The 22,465-nt window shown below is 32.9% G+C and overlaps 1 protein-coding gene across 5 annotated transcripts in view; it reads right to left on the reverse strand.

Moving 5' to 3' along the window:
• Window positions 1–22,465, reverse strand: part of SOX5 (SRY-box 5) — a 1,043,232-nt gene that overhangs the window by 303,169 nt on the left and 717,598 nt on the right. For all 5 annotated transcript variants that reach the window (XM_025402765.1, XM_025402767.1, XM_025402764.1 and 2 more), the window contains one exon: window positions 13,768–13,978. In XM_025402765.1, the coding sequence (XP_025258550.1) occupies window positions 13,768–13,978 (211 nt within the window). The remainder of the gene's footprint in view (window positions 1–13,767; window positions 13,979–22,465) is intronic.

Consider the following 22,465-nt stretch of genomic DNA (forward strand, 5'->3'; position numbering starts at 1 on the left):
CTCCAAGAATTTGTACTGCATTGCACAGTACAAAGGAGAGAGGGATGGGTAGAGGAATATGAATGAAAATCCTGGTATTTCCTTTACCCAACAATGGTCTATACTCTATAGATGATCCTGAGGGTGAAGGCTTGAGGTCTGCCACCATACATACCTTTTGAAACTCATTGCATTATTTGCATTAGTTCTCAGAAGAGAACTCTTTTTTTAAAGTCCATACTAAAGGCAATGAACTGCTTCATGTAAAGTAACACTAGGTAAGTTTGGTAATAAGTTATGCCTTTAGGGTCTTGAAATATAAAAGTGTGAGCAAAGATTTTCTGAAGAAGTTCAGGGAAAAAGTTCTAGTTGTTTAAATAATGATAAAGTCTAGTTCTCGTAGAAACAAAAATTTCACAAATAAATGCAGTTTCTCACACACAAGGAGCACACTCATCATGGCAAAACAATTTTGGAGGTGTAGGCGTCATGCTCAGAAGGAAGAACACTGACAGATACAGATGCTAAATAAAACCAAGCATATGTGGGATCTGAAAGGGGAACTACACACACACACACACACACACACACACACACACGCGCGCGCGCGTGCGCACATGCGCACACTCAGGCACACAAAAGGAAGGAAAAGAAAAAAGTAAAGTGATGGGGTGGGGGAAATAAACCACGTAAGGGAAAGCTAAAATCTTGGAAACTGAAAATGTGGGCTTCAATTATATTTGTCTTCAGCTCATATTCACATTTACTGTGGAAACAGAAATATCACAAATCCACAAATCCAACGTTAAAATTGCCCTTTCTGGTTTCACACTGGTCACAAGTTTCAATTTAATCCCTGTCAATTTAGAAAAAAAAAAAATTTGGAAAGTTATTGTTCATTTAGGCAACTGCCTAACTACATATTTATTTGGGGAAATGTATATAAACTTCAAAGTCACTACCTGTCTCAGGATTTTTATGACTGTTGAGTTCGTTATTGTTCTTGTTGTTGACTACGTATCCTAAATTTCCAGATATTTGCAGCTCTGAATCCCAAAGTTTCAGTACATAAAAGTACGCTTGGAAAGGAGCATATTTTAACTATATAATATTAAAAACATGTAAAGGAGAATTATATTGAAATACATAATGTTTCTGGTATATCTAAAGTAACAATGTTTCAAGGTAGCCAGAGTGAAATAGTGACAATAACTGGTACAATTCCAAGTTGTTTATAATTTACAAAATACTTTGATATACATCACTTCATTTGTTTCCTTCAATAATCCTCTGATGAAAGTAGGGCAGTTAGCATTGCCAACTGAGGGCAGATAATTATTACATTAATACAATTATTATAGCAAATTAAAGGCAACTAAATATAATTTTTTACAATGTGAATTATAAGGTAGAAGCTCACTTTTAAGCAAAAAAAAAAGCCCCTTACTTTAAATTAAAATTTGCATTTCCTGCAAATGATGCAAAATTCAAGAACCAAAATAGATAAAATTATACTTCCAAATATTGCTAAATATCTGCAAATTATCCCCTCAAAATTGATCAGAGACTAAACTACATAAATGTTAAATTATAATCACTTAGTAATCAGTGGCAGACGCAGGACTGAAACTCAAACACTGAATACTAACAGTCTAATTACTCTTTTTACATTGTGGATTCATTTGAAAACCAAAGTTATGGATTATCTCCCCAAAAATGTACAAATACATTTATTTTCATCATTTTGCAAACTATTTCCAGGATTTATAAAGCCTCTGAAGAAACTCATGAATCCTGAATCTGGAAACTCTGCTACCTCTGAGGGAAGCTGTTAGACACCTTGGAAGACTCGAAGGAACAGGAAAGGTCTTAACAGGAATATTACATTTCTTTCACCATATCCCCTAAGAAGAACTAGGAAAGGAGAGGTCGTAGAGGGAAAGATTCGATAATAAAATTGCCCCAATCTGGAGCCCATCATAAGAAATACAAACTGTATACCAGCTCTATTTACCTAGAAAAGGGTGCTTGTCTCCATTATGTTGAAACACTATGAAAGAACAAGTTATAGCTTTAAATTCTGGAAAATTTTTCAAAAATCAAGCCAATTCACTTCTCACTTTACCTATAGCAATTGAAGAGAATTATTATCTATGGCCTCTAATCCATAGAGAATGTTACCATATCTTCTTAGAGAAGTGTGCAATATTAAAGTCATTTAAAAGATTAATGTAAATATAAAATTTTCATTTATGTAAAAATCACTTCATGTGTGTATTTTAGTTTTATATCTTGGGTATTAAAATACCTTACTTTATGACTTAGGAGAATATTTTAACCTCTAAGTCACAGAAAAAATGGAAAGAAATGATCTTAAAATTCAATAAGGATAGGGATATACATATGAGAAGAAGGTTGGAGAAGATGGAATAAATGAGTCAAACAGGTAAGGAGATAAAAGAAGAGTGTGAGGATATATTGAAAAAGAGGAAGACAGAAATTGATTAAAAAGACAAATGACACCTAATCAGTTTGTAGGGGAGAGTTAACAAGGCTACAAAATGTCAATTAGTAGGCTTACAGTCATCCATAGTTAAGAGAAACAAACACCTCCAAAGTCCCAAGCCCATTATTACAAAGCGAAGCACAGAGAAATCAAGAACACTTTATTTAGACAATCACATGCTATTATAGAAGACAGAATGTAAATAAACAATAATAATGTGGTAAGAACTATAGAGATGAGTTACATTAGCAGTGTTGACTGACCCGAATTCTGACAAGGTTGCTTGAGGAAATCACTGAGTCTTAAGAAGTGAATAAAAATTCATCAGGTAGATAAGATAGGAAATGACATTTAAGGCAGTGGAATGGCATATGAAACAGCACAGTAATATTAAAAACAGAGAGTGTTGGGAGAACTACATGCGATTTGACAAGATTGCATGACAACATGTACTTTGAAGAGTGGTGGAACATAAGGTTAAAGGGGAACAATAGGGTAGAGTCAGATCACATATGATTTTGTAGTCAGTGCTAAGGAATTTTTAGCTGATAGTACTTTCGTTCTAATTCAAGTTCCTCCATATAATAACATGAGCAAATCAAAAGTCTTGTTTACTCACTTTTAAGATAAGAACTTATACTAATTTAAGAGCTTTTGAAGATTACATGAAATAGCACACATAATACCTGGCAGGAGAGTTGGACATTTGTTAAGGTCGCTCCTCTCCTTTACCCAAGGCAACAAGAGGGCAAAACTGAAGCAGTAGAAACATTCTTTCCGCAAATATTACACTTCCTTCAAAGGTAAGGAGTTTAACATTGCAGAAAAAACTGACAAATAAATGAACAATTTTATTTGAGTAAGGATAACAATGGAGGCAAATAACAGTTCTTAAAGAGGTAAAAAGGTGAAAATAGCACGTGTATACAACTTCTTAGCAGTTTAGGCTTGCGGACAAGAAGGATAGACTTGTAGACAGAAGGGATGGAAATCAATGAAAAGTGAGTTGTGTTTGCTGTGGCTCTAGCAGGAAGAAACTTAACTGTGTGTATAAGCTGAAATGACCATTTCAAAGAGATGCTAAAGGTGACATAGACATGAATATAGAAAGATTAATATAAGAAGCCAGTTAAAATCTTGTTTCTATAAGGATTCTATTTTAATTGAGATTTCTAAGGTTCTTGTCATGGTAAAAATTATTGTCACCTAAACTGTAATTAGCCTAAAGTCTGAATGAAAATCAAGTTTAAATCAGACTCCTCAATTTAACTTCTGATCTACGTTTACGACCACTCCTGGACACCTGGAAGTTGAGAACACAGAACATTGATGGATACTTATCTACCTTTACTTATTGGCGAAATTAACATAGTTGGTTGCCTTCTGTTTGTTAGAATTTAATGAAACGGTCTTTAAAACTAAGATGGTAACACTATTTCTAAAATATAAAAAAAAAAGCAAAAAAAGAATATCTGAATGTATGATGTAACTGAAAGGGAAAAAGGGAACCTGGACCCATAAATCATGGACTGGATTCTTGCTTTAGATTTAGCATCACCTGCTGTGTGAGCTCAGGCATGTGTATCTCTGTCTTGGTCTTTGTCTTTCTAAAATGAGAATGGTGTCCTAAAATGTATCTATGTTTCACTCAAATTTTTAATTCCTATTATTCCACAATTATTTTGCTCTCAGACATTTTTCTAAAATGAATTTTTTATTAAGGTACCCTCCAAGGCATTATTTTTGAGCAGTAAAAACTGAGTTAATCTCCCATTAAAAGTTTGTGGAAAATTGATCACTATAGAGGCATAAGAAATTTACTGTAGTAGAAAACTGTTAATCACTACCATTATGCAATACTATTAAATATTTCAGATAATATATTATTCAATATTTAAAATTTAGATACACGTGTGAAAAGATAAAAGTAAATGATTACTTGGTAAAATCTCTCATTGGAAGGAACAGCAGTAAGTATTGGTTAAGGGCATAGATTCTAGTCTAAGGTTGACTTTAGGCTGAAAAGTGACCCTGACTTGGTCACTTTAAAACATATTTAATTATCAGTTGCCTCATCTGGAAATGGAGATAATAGGAATCAGGATATTGAGATCATGTGAACGGTATTCCCTGAAACTGGAATGGCTATGCACAGGAGCCCTGGTTACACGGTTTTCATCAAGACTGAAGGAAGCATTTTACATAAATTACTTAATATTGTAGTTAACACATAATATACACTTAATACATGGTAACAATTTATATATTTATATATAGCAATTTATATGTTTTATGCATTTCCCTTCAATACGTAATTATTTATTCAATGTCTTGATACAGGAATTATAGATTTTATGTGTCATATAATGTCATATTAAATTTCATTATCACTCTTAACTGTTAGGTTTAATAGCTGAAGACCAACTGATAGACCGTAGTTATTACAAAATATAAAGTAACTATGTAACATAGGCCAGATATTTAAAACCATGAATATACTATGCACTTTAGTATTCTAGTCAGTTAAAGTGACACTGGATAAATAAGAATAAATAAGAATCAGAGCTTTTTGTGTAATCACAGGGAAAATTTCTGATAGAAAAAAAAGATGCAAACCAAATATATCAATATATTATTCTCCTATTTATAAGTTGCAAAATATTTTAATTAATCGCTTGAAAAATAGGCTGGCTAAAATAAAAGAGAGCCGTCTTTTCTTCAACCCATATGCAAATCTAATTTTCTTTGTAACCATTTCACCTCAGTGGCCTCCTTTTGTATGGCGCACTATTCTTTTCTAACTTCTGAATTTGTGTTAGTTTGCTGTTGGCAGGGGTAAGGTCGGAAATAATATGGACTTTCTATTGAAATCTGCTTCCCCCCCTCGATGAAAGGAAGCAAAGACATGAATATGGCACCCTCATAATGATTTAGCTGGGGCTTAATGAAATTTTCATCACAACCTGCTGTTCATTTTAATGGCCTTTGAAAAACAATGGAAAAAATAGCTTGAGGGAAGAAAAGATTTTTCTGCGGCATATATTTGTGAGCTTAACATTTAGTTACATTCACTCTACCTTTGCTTCCTTCATCGTCACGATGTTGTTCCCATTACAGAGCTATGAAAATATTTGGTAGTTTTTAGAGTATACGTTTTTTAGTTATTTTGTTAAATTTACTTGTAAGTATTTTATTCTTTCTGATACTATGGTGCATCTCACAGCTTTGGAACATTTGTGCTGTACGTCGTGTCACTGTCCTGATGCTCAGATGACGTAAGGTTTTGGTGACTGTTCTCAGGTCAAATCATACCCTTTGATTAATGAAGTCATTTAAGCCAATGTAGCTTTCCAGTTGTTGGAAGAGGCATATACATCTCCATATATATATATAATATACATAATATATATTTATAAATATATTTATATTATATTTATATTTATATTATATGCAATATATAACATATTTATATTTATAATATATATGTTTATATTATATATTATATTAAATATAAATACCCATTCTTCTTTCTTTGTAATTTAAAAAAACAAAATTCTGTCAACATTCTACTATTCTTTTTTATGATACAATTTTTGCTTTGTTACTGTCTCTTTTTTTGATGATTAGATCATTGCCTTACTCAAATACGTAAATTACTCCTTGATGCATCTCTCCCATCATCGTGGTTATTAAATAAACATTCTTGTCATAGCAAATTCTCAGTAAAATTGAGTCTATTTATAGTTTTGTATATTCAAAGTACATGTCAAAGAATCTTGTGTATGTAAACATAAATGCATCTTAGTGGTTCTATGTTTATGCTAAAATTACCTTTCTGAAACTAACACTTTTAGATGCTTGCTTTTTGCAATTTATATTCCAATCTTTCATAAATACTACCTCTGTATTTTCTCTTTGTCTTTATTTACCAAGTCACTCCTCAGCTCAGCTTTTAACATATTTGTAGAGAGGAAAGTACAAAAGGTACATTGTTGTAGGAAATAACATAATAAAAACATTCTCATGTTCAGGTACAATAGTGACGTTTCTTTGTGTCTACCCTTCCTGCTATGGATGCTCTATTGCTCTATTTCTTCTTTTATACCCAAGTTATTCTTACTTGATATTACCCTTTTCTAATTCCCAGTAGTTCTTTTTTTTTTGAGACGGAGTCTTGCTTTGTTGCCCAGGCTGGAGAGCAGTGGCACGATCTTGGCTCGCTGCAACCTCCACCTCCGTGGTTCAAGCAATTCTCCTACCTCAGCCTCCCAAGCAGCTGGGATTACAGGTGCCCAACACCATGCCCAGCTATATATATATATTTTGTATTTTTAGTACAGACAGGATTTTACCACATTGGCCAGGCTGGTCTCAAACCTCTGACCTCAGGTGATCCTGAGCATCACTTGAGCATCAGGTGATCCGCCCACCTCAGCCACTTAGAGTACTGGGATTACAGATGTAAGCCACTGCGCCTGGCCCCCAGTACTTCTTAATGTCTCCTGCTAAGAAAAGTAGGTGGGGGAGGTATCTATCTCCTGCACTCTTTTCTCTTGGGACTTACTCACTGGGCTTGGCATGTCATACACTTCCAAATTAAGTGTCTACGTATCCACTTAGAAGTCAATATGATACAGTAGGGGAATACCAAGGCCATATACCAAATTTCCATAGAGAACATCATCTAAAGCTAAACCCCCAAAAGCTACTTTTAAAATACAACACATACTATCACAAAGCTGGTTCTTGGTAGACCTCAGCCCTGAACTCTGAAGGTACCTCAAATGAAAATTAAAAATTAACATGAGAGGGAACCACTTGCTAACTCATTCTATGAAGCCAGCATTACCAACTAAAAACAGATAAAGACATAACATAAAATGTAATGTTGTATCTCATAAACATAGATGTAAAAATCCTTAATAAAATATTAACTGATCAAATCCAACAATATATAAAAATAATTATAAATTATAAAATAGTAGGATTTATTCCAAGTTTGCAAAGTCTGGTTCAACATTTGAAAAGCGTATCACATCAACGGTATAGTGAAAAATAAGCATATATCATATCAATAGATGCAGAAGAAACATTTGACAAATTCTAACAAATACTCATAATAAAAACTCTCAGCGAACTAGGAATAGAGTGGGGCCTTCTCAACTTGGTAAAAAAAATTACAAAAATCCCACAGCTAACATCATACTTGATGGTGAGAATTAGATGCTTTCCCCCTTATAATCAAGAACAAGGCAAGGATGTCCCCTCTTACTACTCTTACTTACTCAACATTGTAGTTCACATCTTGAAAAGGAATAAATACAACTGTCTTTGTTTGCAGATAACAAGATTGTCTACGTAGAAAATTTCAAGGAATCAGTAAAAACTACTAGAGCTAATAGTCCTGAGAGGCCAAAGGATGCAAGGGCAATATACTACAGTCAATGTCCCATATTTCAGCAACAAACAACTGAAATATAAAATTAAAAAGAATATAATTTATATTTACATTTAAATTTTTCTATCAAAAAAGAAATAGGTATAAATATAACAAAGAATGTTTAAGATCTATATGTGGAAAACTATGAAACTCAATAGGCATCATTAAAGATCTTCATAAACAGAGAGATATTTTATGTTCATAAATATGATAACTTGATATTTTTAAGGTGTCAATTATTCCCAACATAATCTACAGGTATAACACAATCTCAATACAATTCAATTAAGTTATGTTGTGGATATCAACAAATTGATTCTAAAGTCTACAAGAATAGGTAACAGACTGAGGATACCAACACAATATTGAAGAAAAAGAAGAAAGTTGGAGGGCTGACACTATCCAACTTCAAGACTTATCATCAAGCTATGGTAATCATGACAGGATGATACTGGCAAGAGAACAGACCAACTGATCAATGGAACAAAATACAGAGGGCAGAAATAGAGCTATACAAATACGTTCAATTGATCTTTGGCAAGGAAAAAGGCAAGTCAATGAAGAAATAATGGTCTTTTCAACAAATGGTTTTGGGATAATTGGACTTCTATATGCAAAAAAAAGCAAAAACAAAAACAAAAACAAACGAACAGAAAAACCGAATGAATGCAGACACAGAACTACCTTTTACAAAATTTAACTCAAAAGGGATCATAGACCTAAACTGCAAAATGAAAAACTATACAACTTCAAGAGACAAGATAGGAGAAAATCTAAGTTACCCTGGATTACGTGATGATTACTTACAGACATCAAAAGCATAATCCATGGAAAACAATTAATAATTAGATTTTATTAAAATTAAAATGTTTATTCCTCAAAAGACAATGTTAAGACAATGCAAACACAAGCTGCAGACTGGTAGAAATATTTGCAAAACACATTTCTGACAAAGAACTTGTATGTAAAATACACTAAGAACTCAAAAAACTCATTGACAAGAAAATGATTCAGTTAATAAATGCACAAAAGATCTAACCGGCCACCTCATCGAAGGCATACAAGCACACAAAAAGATGCTGAACATTGCTTAAAATTAGAGGGCTACAAATTAAAACAATGAGAGATACCACTATACACCTATTTGAATGAATAAAATAAATGGACAATATCACATTCTGATGAGAATGTAGAACAACAGAAACTTACATTCATTCCTGGTGGGAATGAAAAATCTTACAGCCACTTTGTAAGATAGTCTGGCAGTTTCTCCCAAGGCTACAATATAATCTTCTCAGAAATTCCAGCATTCATATTCCTAGGTATTTCCCCAATTCGGTTGAAAACTTATGTCCACATAAAAAACTGCATGTGAGTATTAATAGAAGCTTTATTCATAATAACCAAAAGCCAGAAGCAACCAATATGTGCTTTGATAGGCAAAAAGTATTTATAAAATAGTGGTATATTCATACAATGGAATATTGTTCACTGATAAAAAGAAATGAACTATCAAGCTACAAACAGCTGTGGAAGAACCTTAAATTACTGAGTGACAGAGCCAGTCTGAAAAGTCCCCATGCTGTATTATTCTGATTATATGATTTTCTAGGAAAGGGAAAACTATACATAGTAAAAAGATCAGTGATTACTTGGGATTCTGGGGAAGAAAAGAGGGATGAATAGGTGAAACATAGGATAGTTTGGAGTAGTGAAGGCTATTCTACATGATACTGTCAGTGCTAAATAAGTGACAATATGCATTTGTCAATGCATACTGCATTATACATTGCACATTTCTATGCATTTGTACATATAAACATATAATACAACATAATAAGTGAACCTTAACATAAGTAAATTTAAAAATATCATTGAGGAGTATGAGGGACACCAGTAAAGAATACAGAACTAATTTAACTGTATTAAAAATATATGAAACAATTTCACTGAATGGGGTGGGGGAAAAGTAAGTTACCTTAGTAACTTTGGAAATGAATGGAATCTGTAAGACTAAAAGCAAAAGGACCCATACACTGTACCCTAGTTGACAAAGATATTTCCTATGGTAGTAGCAGTTAATTATTCTGATACTCTTCTACATGTATACTAGAAGTGAACAATTATATAAATGAGTGGTGGTTAGTAGGAGCCATATTTCTCACTGTTCGGGTGGAAATGTACAGATCAACAAGACATGAAGCTTCAATAATCCATGCAGAAACAGATTCAAGTTAGAGACATTAGTAAGAACTCACGTTCAGCTTAATATAGACAAACGTGGAAATATTTATAAATGTATACATATACAGCTTAGCATACACACATATATTTTCATTGCTCTGTCCGCTTAGAGGCCCTAAAAGAAATGATACATCAGAAGCAAGGAGTATACCCAGCATTCAGATCTTGCATTCTAATATTCTCCAATAAAAGGAGCCAGAGCTTCTTAGAGATATGGATGGTTCTAGCACTGGAGCAAGAAATACACAAAATAAGCCCCCAGTATCTTACAGTGTCAGAAAGAAAAGAAGTGCTAAACTAATAATAATCATTATCACAACCACAATAGTGGTATGTAAAAATGACACCCAAAATATAATATTCGTGAATCCATACTGATGTAAAAAATGATTGAATGAAATAATAAATGGTAGAGAAGAGATAAATCTCCCATGTAGAAAAATCCAAATAAATTATGTAGACACTCTGGCTCTAGTAACACAACTCCCTATTCCTTAAGTGTGGCTTACACAGAGCTCCTCCCCTCCAAAGAGCATGGTGTAGAAAGGGGACAGAGAATGAGTTTACAATGGAGAAACTTGCAAAACACTACTTCAGCCAATGAACAAGGTCAACGCCAACATACTTAATTACATAGAAAGTATGTAACTGATATGAGATGACAAATATGGTATTTCACTTCTGTGGTCTTTCTCTCAAAACTCCAAATCTCATCTGATTGAGACAAACATCAGACAAATTCCAACAGAGAGATGTCCTGCAATGTATCTGAACAGCACTCCTCAAAACTCTGAAGGTCATCGAAAACAAGGACATTCTGAGAAGCTGTCCACAGCCAAAAAGAGCCTAAGAAGACAGGACAACTAAATATAATGTGTTACCCTTGATGGTATCTTAAAACAGAAAAAGCACACTTGGTAAAAACTAAAGAAGTTTAAATCAACTCTGGACTTTAGTTAATAATAATGTATCAATGTTGGTTCGTTATTTTAACAAATATACCATACTAATGTAAGATGTTAATAAGAGAGGAGACTGTGTATAAGGATGGAATACATGGGAACTCCTACTATCTGCTTAACTTTTCTGTAAATTTAAAACAGTTTTTTAAAAATAAAATGAATGTATGAATTATAATAGTAAATCATGGTCATACTTTAGAATATTTGAAAGTCATTTCTTTTCTTTTTTTTTTTTGAGACAGAGTCTTGCTCTGTTGCCGAGGCTGGAGTACAGTGGCCCAGTCTTTGCTCACTGTAACCTCCCCCTCCCAGATTCAAGCTATTGTCCTGCCTTGGCCTCCTGAATAGCTGGGACTATAGGTGCACACCACCACACCTGGCTAATTTTTGTATTTTTAGTAGAGAGGGGGTTTCACCATGTTGGCCAGGCTGGTCTCGAACTCCTGACCTTAGATGATCCACCTGCCTTGGCCTCCTAAAGTGCTGGGATTATAGGCATGAGCCACCGTTCCCAGTCTTGGCAGTTATTTCTTTTTAAAGTATATTACTTGGCAGAAGACACACTCATACTATAATTCTAAATGAAATAGGAAGCACAATATTTTAAAAGTATAGATACTCCTAGACTTATGATAGGATTATGTCCTTAAACACTTTGTAAGTTGAAATTACCATTAAGTCAAAAATGCATTTAATTCAGCTAACCTACTGAACATCATAATTTAGCCTTGCCTACCTTAAACTTGCTCAGAACACATATGTTGTTACCCCACCATAGGGCAAAAATCATCTGGCAACACAGCGTACTGTGGAGTATCATTGTTTACCCTCTTGATTGTGTGGCTGACTGGGAGCTAAGGCTCCCTGCCGCTGCCCAGCAATGAGACAGAGTATCCTACTGCATACACGAAAATACCAAAATTCCAAATTTGAAGTATGGTTTTACTGAATGTGTATTGCTTTAGCCCCATCTTAAAGTTGATGAATCGTAAGTGGATCCATGGTAAGTTGGGGACCATTTGCATAAAGCTAATCATAAAAAATTAGCAGAATACATAAAAATTAAACACTAAAAAATACATCCTAAGGACAGGAATCCTATTAACCTCATATTAACATTATAAGGAAGAAAATAAAAATCACCTGCAACTATGACTTCATGCAAAAAATTACAATGCAATCGTCTATTAAAATATCAAAAATACAAAAAAATCAGATAAGATATCCCATTTTGCATGTCTCTAACTTCCTACATCTTTCAAAGAGGAGGAAATTTTTTTTTTTAAGTTTAGCATATTTCACAAGTATTCTAAACTGAGTTGCTGAAGCAGTATAAAAATAATTAAACATTATTGCTATTTCACACAGGAATAGCTACGACTTCAGGTGATTTTAATTTTCTTCCTTATAATGTTTTATTTTTAAAAAATAATTATTATAAAACTGTATTACTTTTAATATAAGGAAACAATCCACCATTTTAAAAACATAAGGTTGTCTGGATCCCCCTCAACACTCCATTTTTATCTCCATGAGAATGGGAGGACATGTAACAAAATATCCAAAATCTTTGGCTGACAAGAATATCTTTAAAATTCTTTCCAATTCTCAGATAATGAGAACTGCATAAATTTTAACCAAAATCCAGATCCCAGCTATGCATTTGGTAGGGAACCAGAATATTTAATTGTCACATGACTGCCACATACACAGGTTAACATAATTTTGTGTCAGATAGCCTCATAATTTAACAGTGTCCTAACAGACTAGAAATGAGCCCAACTTATTGTTACACAGTATACATGCAGTGTATTTTTGTTATAAAGTGTGTCTGCACATCATTGTTTGTTTTAAATGTCCATCTGATTGAAACAGGAGGCATGTTCTTGTGTGCAATATGGTACTCATGCTTAGGATGGACAGAGGTTTCAATAGGCGTTAGTAAGCATGTGTAACATAAAGGATGATTGTCAATTATGCACAAGTTTGTACAATTTGCAACAGTTATTTTATTGGCTTGTTTGCTTTAATTTTAAGATTAGTCCATTTGCATATTACCTGAAGGCTCCTATCAGGAACTACTGAAGAGATTTAGAGGATAAAATCTTAAAAGAAAGACTTTCTGGAAGTTGAACAAATAGGAACTTAGGCATTTCTAAAAGTTACAGTATCACTAATATGTAAATACATAATAGTCCTAACCATATTAATTTTTGACTGTACAGGAAACAGGTAGGATAAAATTATTAATGTATAAAGGTTATGAAATGTAGTAAAATTCTACATTAATCCACAAGGGGAAAAAAATGGAGAGAAACAAACTAGACTGCAGATATTTGACAAGTAGGTTACTATTCCCGGCTCTGCTGCCACATTCTATTCTTGAATCATTTTCACTCAACTAATTTACTCATATGTGAAAATAACATCACAACATAAATTAATGATTTAAAAAATTGAGATAGACAGGCCTAAGTGTTTCTGAAAAAAATATACCAACCATCTTCATAGCCATAAGTTTCCATTTTGTCCAACTGAACTTTAAGAGTATAAATCAAAAAACAAATCAAGAAGCTAAAATCAAAGTATTAAAATCAGGACACAGCACCAACTTTGTTTTCTTTTCCAGCCTTTACCTTCCGGCTCGTTTTTGATGAGCTCTTCCATTTTCCTCTGCTTCAAGGTGTCAACAACATCAGCTAAACTGCCCTTGCGCCGTTCAGGAGTTCCCAGGGCTGTACTAGACAAGGACTCGCCACTCTGTCGCCCACCTTCTTCTGCCTTCTGAGGTGAGGTAGATGAGTTGTGTGGGGCAAATGAAGACATAACTTTATTGCCATCAACTTCCTGAAAGAGAAAGCAAAAGGACAAATGATTGTTTAAAATTCAGAAACTTAAAAAAAAAAATTGGTTATATGGCTTATTCAGCTGAAAGATTGAAAAGTGAAATGTCACGCTGCAAGAGGCAGAAAAACAAAGAAACTTCAAAAAAGAATAAATTAAGTTTGCATGGTAGGTCTAGAGTAAGTCAAAGATCTATTCAAAGGAGAAATCAAAATTTGGAGATTCTCTCCTTTAAACTGAGTATAAATGACAATATAGTCTTATATGAAGCCTATATTATTAGATTTGTTTATTTTCCTGCTTTTGTTTGAGAGTCTCAGATTTTCCTATGGGTATTAAATGTAGTGATCATTTGTGTTAAACTTCCTGACTTTGTAATATTTAAACAAATATCATTACACACAATTTATTTTCATTTTCAGTAGCTGCCTCTTCTTGATAAATACTCTAATTAAAGATTTAATTTTCTACCTCCCTCTCCTACTTTTAAGAAAGCATCCATCACATGGGTTATTTGACATCAGACAAGAATATTCCAAGTTCAATTTTGCCAATGCTGAAGACATTTTCAATTTCATTTGTTATATGAAGCACAGTTCCTGTCAATACTCTTTGCTATTTTGTATTTTAATCCTCATTTGCCCTACAAAATAAGGTCTGTTGCAGTGTTTGCTTCTTCATAATCACGTGAGTATGCGAATGAAAATAATTTATTGTACGGTTCTAAAATGTAAATATCTTTTTATAGTCTATTGTCATCATTTTCTCACATATTCTAGCACAACTCTGGTAATTTGTATAATATTTGGGGGATATTTTGTATAAAAGATACTAAGTTGATGTTTTAGAAATTATCAGGAGGAGTGATAATTAAATGATAAAGAAAAATTAATTTTCCTAAAGATTTTCCTTGTATAGTCTCTTACTTCCATAATCCTTTACCTTCCACAAAACAGACATCTTAAACATAAAGCTGTATCCTACGATCTTTGAGTCTCATCCTATTTCTTAATTCTGCAACAGAAATATTTCTTAATTCTGCAACATTAAAAGTTTGCATTAAAATATATTTGAATGTGTGCTTATTTAATATTCAGGATATTAGTTTATACCTGTTTGCACATTTCTTCTCTACCTATTTTAGACACATTAATACAATCTGTTGACTTCCAAAAAGTAACAAATCACACTGATTGATACGCAATGATTTTAAGGTTAATGCAATATTTTTGACTAGCTTAAAAATATGCTAACATACTTGGTTAAAAAACTATCAGTGTAATTTTTAAAAATAGATCAAAAATAGAGATGTCAACACAAACATAATCTGTTAATATGATTTTTTTTTTTTTTTGCTGTTAGCAGATATTAGTGAGTACAGGGACAACAGGCTATGCTACAAACATCAGTTTGTTGCATGTGGCTGAGGCATTTGGGGAAGGCAAAAAAAATGCGCAACAGAATCTTCCAAATTATAATTCTAAATCTCAAATGGCTTTCATTTCTCACAAACATTACAGAATATGCCTCTCACTAGCACTATGCCTTGAGTGAATATTTTATGGACAAAGTAGCTTATAACACACTTGGATTTAGAAATCAATGTACAAAATGTAACAATTACAAGCTCCTACAGGTTAAGTGAAAGTACACTTCTGGCATTATTAAAATCTACATACATATACAAACACATAAACACACACATACACATACACACCCCTAAAAAGAGCAATCACAAATTCATTCAGTAAATTAATAGGAATGTTTTTATGAATGGCCCATAACACACATTAGCTTAGTTTCATGTGCAAACCAGAATATTGCAAAACATCTGTACTAATTTTCCACAGATCTTTCTTCTCATTTCTTTCCAGGACCAAAAGCAGAAACATCCCAATGTTAGCTTCACTTTGAACCTTTCTCTATCTGTACTCTGCTTTCACATTATATGATGACAAACTTTAGAAACAATAATTGGGGAGCTGACCTTTAATTGTCATAATTGAACATTACAATGAAATCAAGTCTATTAAAATATCAAAAATGTCAAAAAATATCTAGATAAGGTATCCCATTTTGCATACCTCTAACTTTCTACACCTTTCAAAGAAGAAAAAAATGTATGTTTTAAAGTTTAGTATATTTCACAAGTATTCTAAGTTCAGTTGCTGCAGCGGTATAAAAATAAATTAATTAAACATTATTGCTATTTCACACAGGAATATTTATCTTATCAGTATTTCACCTGCCTGATTACATTTCAGCCTCTGGCACTGTTAATCTCCTTAACAGTTTTATGTCGTTAACAGCTGTTTGAGCGTGGGACTCCATTGTTCATTTGCATGGTGAATAGCTTGTTAAGGAGTGGTAGCACAGTCTTCAGTCAAGGAAATCCTATCTTTTTCAGAGCTCCTTCCCTGGGATTGCATTTGTCATATGTGAAGTAATGATTCCATGTTTCACTTCACTTTGCTGGCAGGTGAAATCAAGAGAATCAGCTAACATAGGCATAAGTGGTCCAGACCAGCAATATCTATTTAATCAAGTTTTGTGAATTCTAAGGGCATACCAGTACTTCGCAAACAAGTTCCCAGAACTGTGATATACGACCTCTAAAGTCTAATCATAAAAGAGGTTTCTCAACTTTCAGAATAAAGTTGATAATCTTCCTTTGTTATTTTTGAACAAGGTTTGCTTAATCTTACCCCTTTTGTTATCTTTGCAACCAATAGAAAAAGAGTCTGCCTAACATATGTATTCTCATTAAAATATCTTTTTAAAACTGAATTCTTGTTAATTCATTTTAAAGACAGAATATTGCTATGAAGACGTTGAAAGAAATATTATTTCCACCTTAATATTTAAACTCTAATTTACATGATGAGATAATTAAGAAGAATTAACTCATTTTATACAAGAAGAGATTATATGAAATAACCAGATGCATGTGTTTCTTTTATTATTCAAATGACATTTCATCCTTGACTTCTGGCCTTAAGAAACATATTATTATGCTTACTTCTTGGCCTTATAAACTGAAATTAAGCTCATGCTTAGAAACATTACATTAATATTCCAATCTATCAGACAGTAATTAATAAGAATGATAGCAAATATGTATTGAATACTTTGTGTTAGGCACGGCTTAAAGTGCTTTACATGTATTAACTCAATTCTCATGGCAAGCCTAATTATAATTTCCATTTCATAGCTGGATAAACTGAGGCGGAGAGACTGAAGCACAGTATATGCTGAAAGTCACATGACTGCCAAAAGGTAGCGTGAAAAATCAGCCCCAACCTATTGGGCTCCAGAGCTCTCATGAACAAAGCCCTTATGGACAAAGTAGCTTATAGCATACTTGGATTTAGAAATCAATGTTATTATACCTCTTTCATCTATGTCTGTATCTATCAATGTTATGGGTGAACAAGACATTTGTCTTTTTAATAAGTATGAAAATGAGAGGTTTCCACTGCAATATGTTCAAGTCCTAAAGAAAACAAATGAGCTATATGTGTTTAAATTAATTAAATCAACCACATTCTAGACTTATAAAGCTCTGTCCATCCAAATATCCACTGGTTTATATCATATTTTTTAAAATAAATTTTAATGCTTAAAGAATTATTTAAACCAAATAAATAGATTTATATTTCTACATGACTAATCAGAGTAATGGTACTCAGTAGTCTGTTTTTGTAACTATCTTTATAAAATTTGTGAGCATCTCCAGCATTCTTTCCAGTAAAATTAAGTTTTGAATTTAGAAAAAAGCTAGTACAGAAGATCTGGACTATCATCAATTAGATTCTCATGAATGCATGTCCAGTAATTTGGGTACTGTACAGAGATAGCATAAGATGAACTACAGATACACAGAGAGGATGCTTTGGTGCTCAATAAGTTTTGATACAGTCATGTTCCTCTTCCAGCAGCGGGTCGTAATTTATAAAATATTACCAGGATTGCTGGGCATGGTAGCTCACACCTGTAATCTCAGCACTTTGGGAGACCAAGGTAGGCAGATCACAAGGTCAAGAGATCGGGACCACCCTGGCCAACATGGTGAAACCCCATCTCTACTATAAATACAAAAATTAGCTGGGCATGGTGGCACATGCCTGTAATCCCAGCTACTCTGGACACTGAGGCAGGGGAATTGCTCGAACCCACAAGGCGGAGATTGCGCCACTGCACTCCAGCCTGGCAATAGAGCTAGACTCCGTTTACGCCCCCCCCCAAAAAAAAAGAAGAAGAAGAAGAAATCACCAGGACTAGGTAAAACAAAACTTCAAAAAATATCTTAAAAGCTATAATATTTGACTGTTTCTTAAATTCCATCAAAAGAGGATAAAAATATACCTTATTTCAAATGTTGAGACTAAATTTCACTACTTGTAATCTCTTCTGCCAAATTAGGAGTTACCAAATTGAATTTAGTTATAGAAAAAATGTAACCATTGTCTAAAGAGCTCTTCCAATTATTTTTCGAGTTATCTTGATTAAAATAATTTTTCATAAAATGTCTGCATGAAACCCTAAACCACACTTACTCCTTTGGGACTACTGATCCCTTGAAGATAGCTATAAATGCTATTTTAAACACATATGCACATGCATAAACACACACTCATGTGATTGCACACATAATTTCATAAAGTTTTACAGTTAACTTTATATGTTCATAGTTCCAGTTATGAGCCTCCTCCAGGAAATTCGCTATGAACTCTTATGAACCATGGATTCCAGGTTAAGGAATGTATACCTGACCTAAATGTATACCTTCCCAGAAAAATAATATAAGCTCATCAATATAGACAATTAGGTGGTTTTAAAAAACCAGTTGCCTGCAAAAAAACAAGAAACAAAAAAAAACCTTATCAAGATAAAAGTGTATCTTTTATCAAGATAAATGTTTATCTTTTATCAAGATAAAAGTTTATTCATCTTTTATCAAGATGTTTATCTTTTATCGAGATAAAAGTTTATTTCAGGTATATATGTTAATATCTTAAAATTTTACTGCTCCAAAGATAAGCATTTAGAAAGAGATACATATTTTAGTTATTCTTTAAAGAGTAATAAATACGGCAATGATTGTTTTCTTATTCAGTAATCATCTTGTGATAATACGCACAGAAATCTGAAATGCAAGACAGAATTGCTGACTTTTACAAATGAATTCTGCAATTTTGACAGCAAGTTTGATCAGCTCAATTTTCCAATATTAATATTCCTAAAAATGAGTTGTAAATATAAAAGAGATACATTGAGGCAAAACCAAGTTTACGAAACTCAATAGAGAACACTAAGAAATTTTCTCTGGTTAAGATGATCAAAGTCAGTACTCTGGGAGCAAGATATTGTCGGTTCCCAATAACTACAGAATAAAAGTCAGCACTTACAGACAGACCTCTGAAGAGTGTTTGTTATAATAATGATTATGGATGAAGTCATCCAATTTAAAACCTTTCCTTAATTTTTGTCTGAAAAATAGCTAATTGTACTTAGGTCCAGTAGTTCAAAGAGTGAAAAATAACAGAAGTACTTTTATTTGGCCTATTTCAGTAGGTCACCTAGAGAGACAGCTTATCACAACTGGTCATCCCTGTGTATTTGAAAAAGCCACTGATAATACCTTTGTAAAACTTCCAGATCAGCACTTATAACATCAGGAATCCTTAGTGCCTAAACAACTACAGGGCACACTACTTACGATTATAGATTTTAGATAAGTGGGCCTTGAATCTATCTTGGGATGGGGTCAGGAAGCTACATATGCGCATTTTTTAAAGTTCTCTAAAGAAGTGTGATGATCAGTGGCTAGGCTGGTATGCACTGGCCTAATCTAGACCGCTTACAAGCAAGTTAACAGCCAAGTCAGTTTTTAAGGAATGTTTATATTTTATATATTCAATATTATTATATGATTGAAATTCTCTGAAAATTAGTATTCTGAATCCTTAGAAACATTTATTCACCACAATATTAAAAATGGGTAGAAATTCTAAAATACTTAAATAGGCATCTGCATCCTTTTTTCTCTATGATCTAAGGAAAGCTCTAATTTCCTGAACTAATGAGTTCTAATTTTTTCTAACTTTCAAAGAACATTGGAGAAACTTTACAAATTAATTTGTGTCTTTAATGCAGAGGTTGCACACTCTTGGGGTAGACGGAATATTCTAGACAGTAACGGTCCTCATCCAGTTCAGGCAAAAAGATTATCATTTTATAAAAATGGCCCCATTACACTTCAAAAATATAATCCAGCCCGTATTTCAAACATTTCTTATGTATTTTGGGACAGTGCAAACAGAAGTGAGAACTCTTTAATGTTTTTTTCAAAGCCTAAAAATACAGACTCTTTTAAAGATTGCTATTCAACAGGATGGAAATTCAGCAGAAGTCTAACTTGGTTTTGCATTTCTTTGCCAAGCATTGAGATGAAATGTTAGTTTAGGCTTATGTTTAATTACTAATTAGGAAACTAAATAAATATTTAAAAGTGTGTTCTTCAAAAATTGCATTCAAATGGTACTAAACAACAATAAAGAATGATAGCATAGTGACAGGTGATTTTTATAAACATGATTCACAAACGGTGGTCCTCAAAATAATATCATTGGCATCACCAGGGAATACTTTAAACACTTTTCTCAGGCCTCACCCCAGACTTCCTGAATCAGATGTTCAGGAGGTGGAGCCCAACCAAATCTGAGTTAACAAGCCTTCCATGTGAGACTAAAGTTTGAGAACTACTGTCATAGAAAAAACTGTTAAGAGCTAAGGAGAGAAGGAGAGGCAGAGAAGGAAAGGGGAGAATTATTAAAAGCTGCAGTGGGGAAGAAAGACATCATTAAAGTAATGGGACAGGAATTTGAGAAGAGTGAGAAAAGGTAAAATATATTCCAGGAAGGAAAAGAAGGGTAGTGGGGATGGAGGAGAGTCAGCAAACATGCAAAAATTATATATATATATGTATACAAATATATATATATAAAAACACATATTGTAGAAGAATGACTTTTAATTTTTTAATAGTCATTTTGGCATTTGTTGAAACAGGCTTATGTTTCCTGATGTCCTACTAACTATATAGATTAGGAAATCTAAGATTTGTGTCAAAATTCAATTGGGAAAATAGATTATTTTTAGAAATGCACCAACATTTAGTTTAAATTTATTAATAATTAGATCTCGTTTATAATATAAAAATATTATATTTTGTTTTATAAATCACTATCATGTTTACCATCTAATTTAATTCTGGTGAATGAAACTGAAAGTTAAGGGCAAATTTTGTGATTATCAATAAGAGATGCTATAAATAGGATAAACAGTTTTAAAAATATCTTTACTTTTATGTAGATGCTACATGGGCAAAAGTGTCTAACGTGTTTTTTTTTTTTTCCCCTAAATGTTCCTTCAGAGTATTTGAAAATATTCCTTCAGCATCACATTTGCTAATAATCTCAGAAATGCTGCATTCAAGAATAAAATGTATGTTTTCATGTGCTCTCAAAACCTCTTAATAAGCAAAAGTGGCATTTAGAAAATTGCTAATACATTAACTAATAGAACCTGTAAAAACAAAGAACATTTTGTGCTGTGACAGCCTCATTATCTTCCTGCAGATGATTTGTGCACTATGTCTTACTTATGTTTAAACATCTAGCAAATACACTTTAAGACATTTCATGATCACTTCCCTGAGCAAAGACCAACCATAAGATGTGTCTAAACAAAAGTGAGACTACAAATCAAAACATTTCCTTTTAACATTTGTAATAAATTTAACATTTATTGTAAGTAGCCACTGATTACATATAATTTTTCTGTCACTCTCCTAAATCTCTAGAACCTTTTTATTGTCATTTTTAGTAAACTTGACTAAATATTCACTCTCTGCGTCTGAAGGAATAAATAAGATATAAGGAATTTCTCAAATTTTCATCTGTATTCTGTACCAAAATTTGTAATAGAGTTGCGTAAATATAGGAAATTGAGGAAATGACTTAATTTTATTCCACATAGCAATAAATGCAGTTTTTTACACAGAGCATTCACTCAGTAAAGAAGCTAAATGTTTGCTAGCACTGCTTATAACTGGAAACTGACTATGTCTTCAGTAATAAATACAATAGATTGTGGTCCCCCCATGCAGTAAAATAAAATGGTACCAAAGCAGTATAAAGCAGTTGTTAAGAAACTGGAGGCAGAAGTCAGGATATTTGGGTCAAGGACAGGCTCTGTTATTTATAATCTGTATTATACAGTTACATATAATTCTATAATCTAGGGCAAACTGTCTAAACTCTCTACATCTGTTTCCTCATCTAGAAAATGGGATAAGTGAAAATTAATACATATGTATATAATTGATCTCCAAAATTTAACAGTAATGAAAAATAAACATTTTAAAAAGGAAATATTACTTCATTCACTCTATTTTCTCTTTCAATTATGTAACAAAATGTTTTGAAT

The sequence above is a fragment of the Theropithecus gelada genome, chromosome 11 (genome assembly GCF_003255815.1).
Source record: "Theropithecus gelada isolate Dixy chromosome 11, Tgel_1.0, whole genome shotgun sequence".
NCBI classification, from domain to species: domain Eukaryota; kingdom Metazoa; phylum Chordata; class Mammalia; order Primates; family Cercopithecidae; genus Theropithecus; species Theropithecus gelada.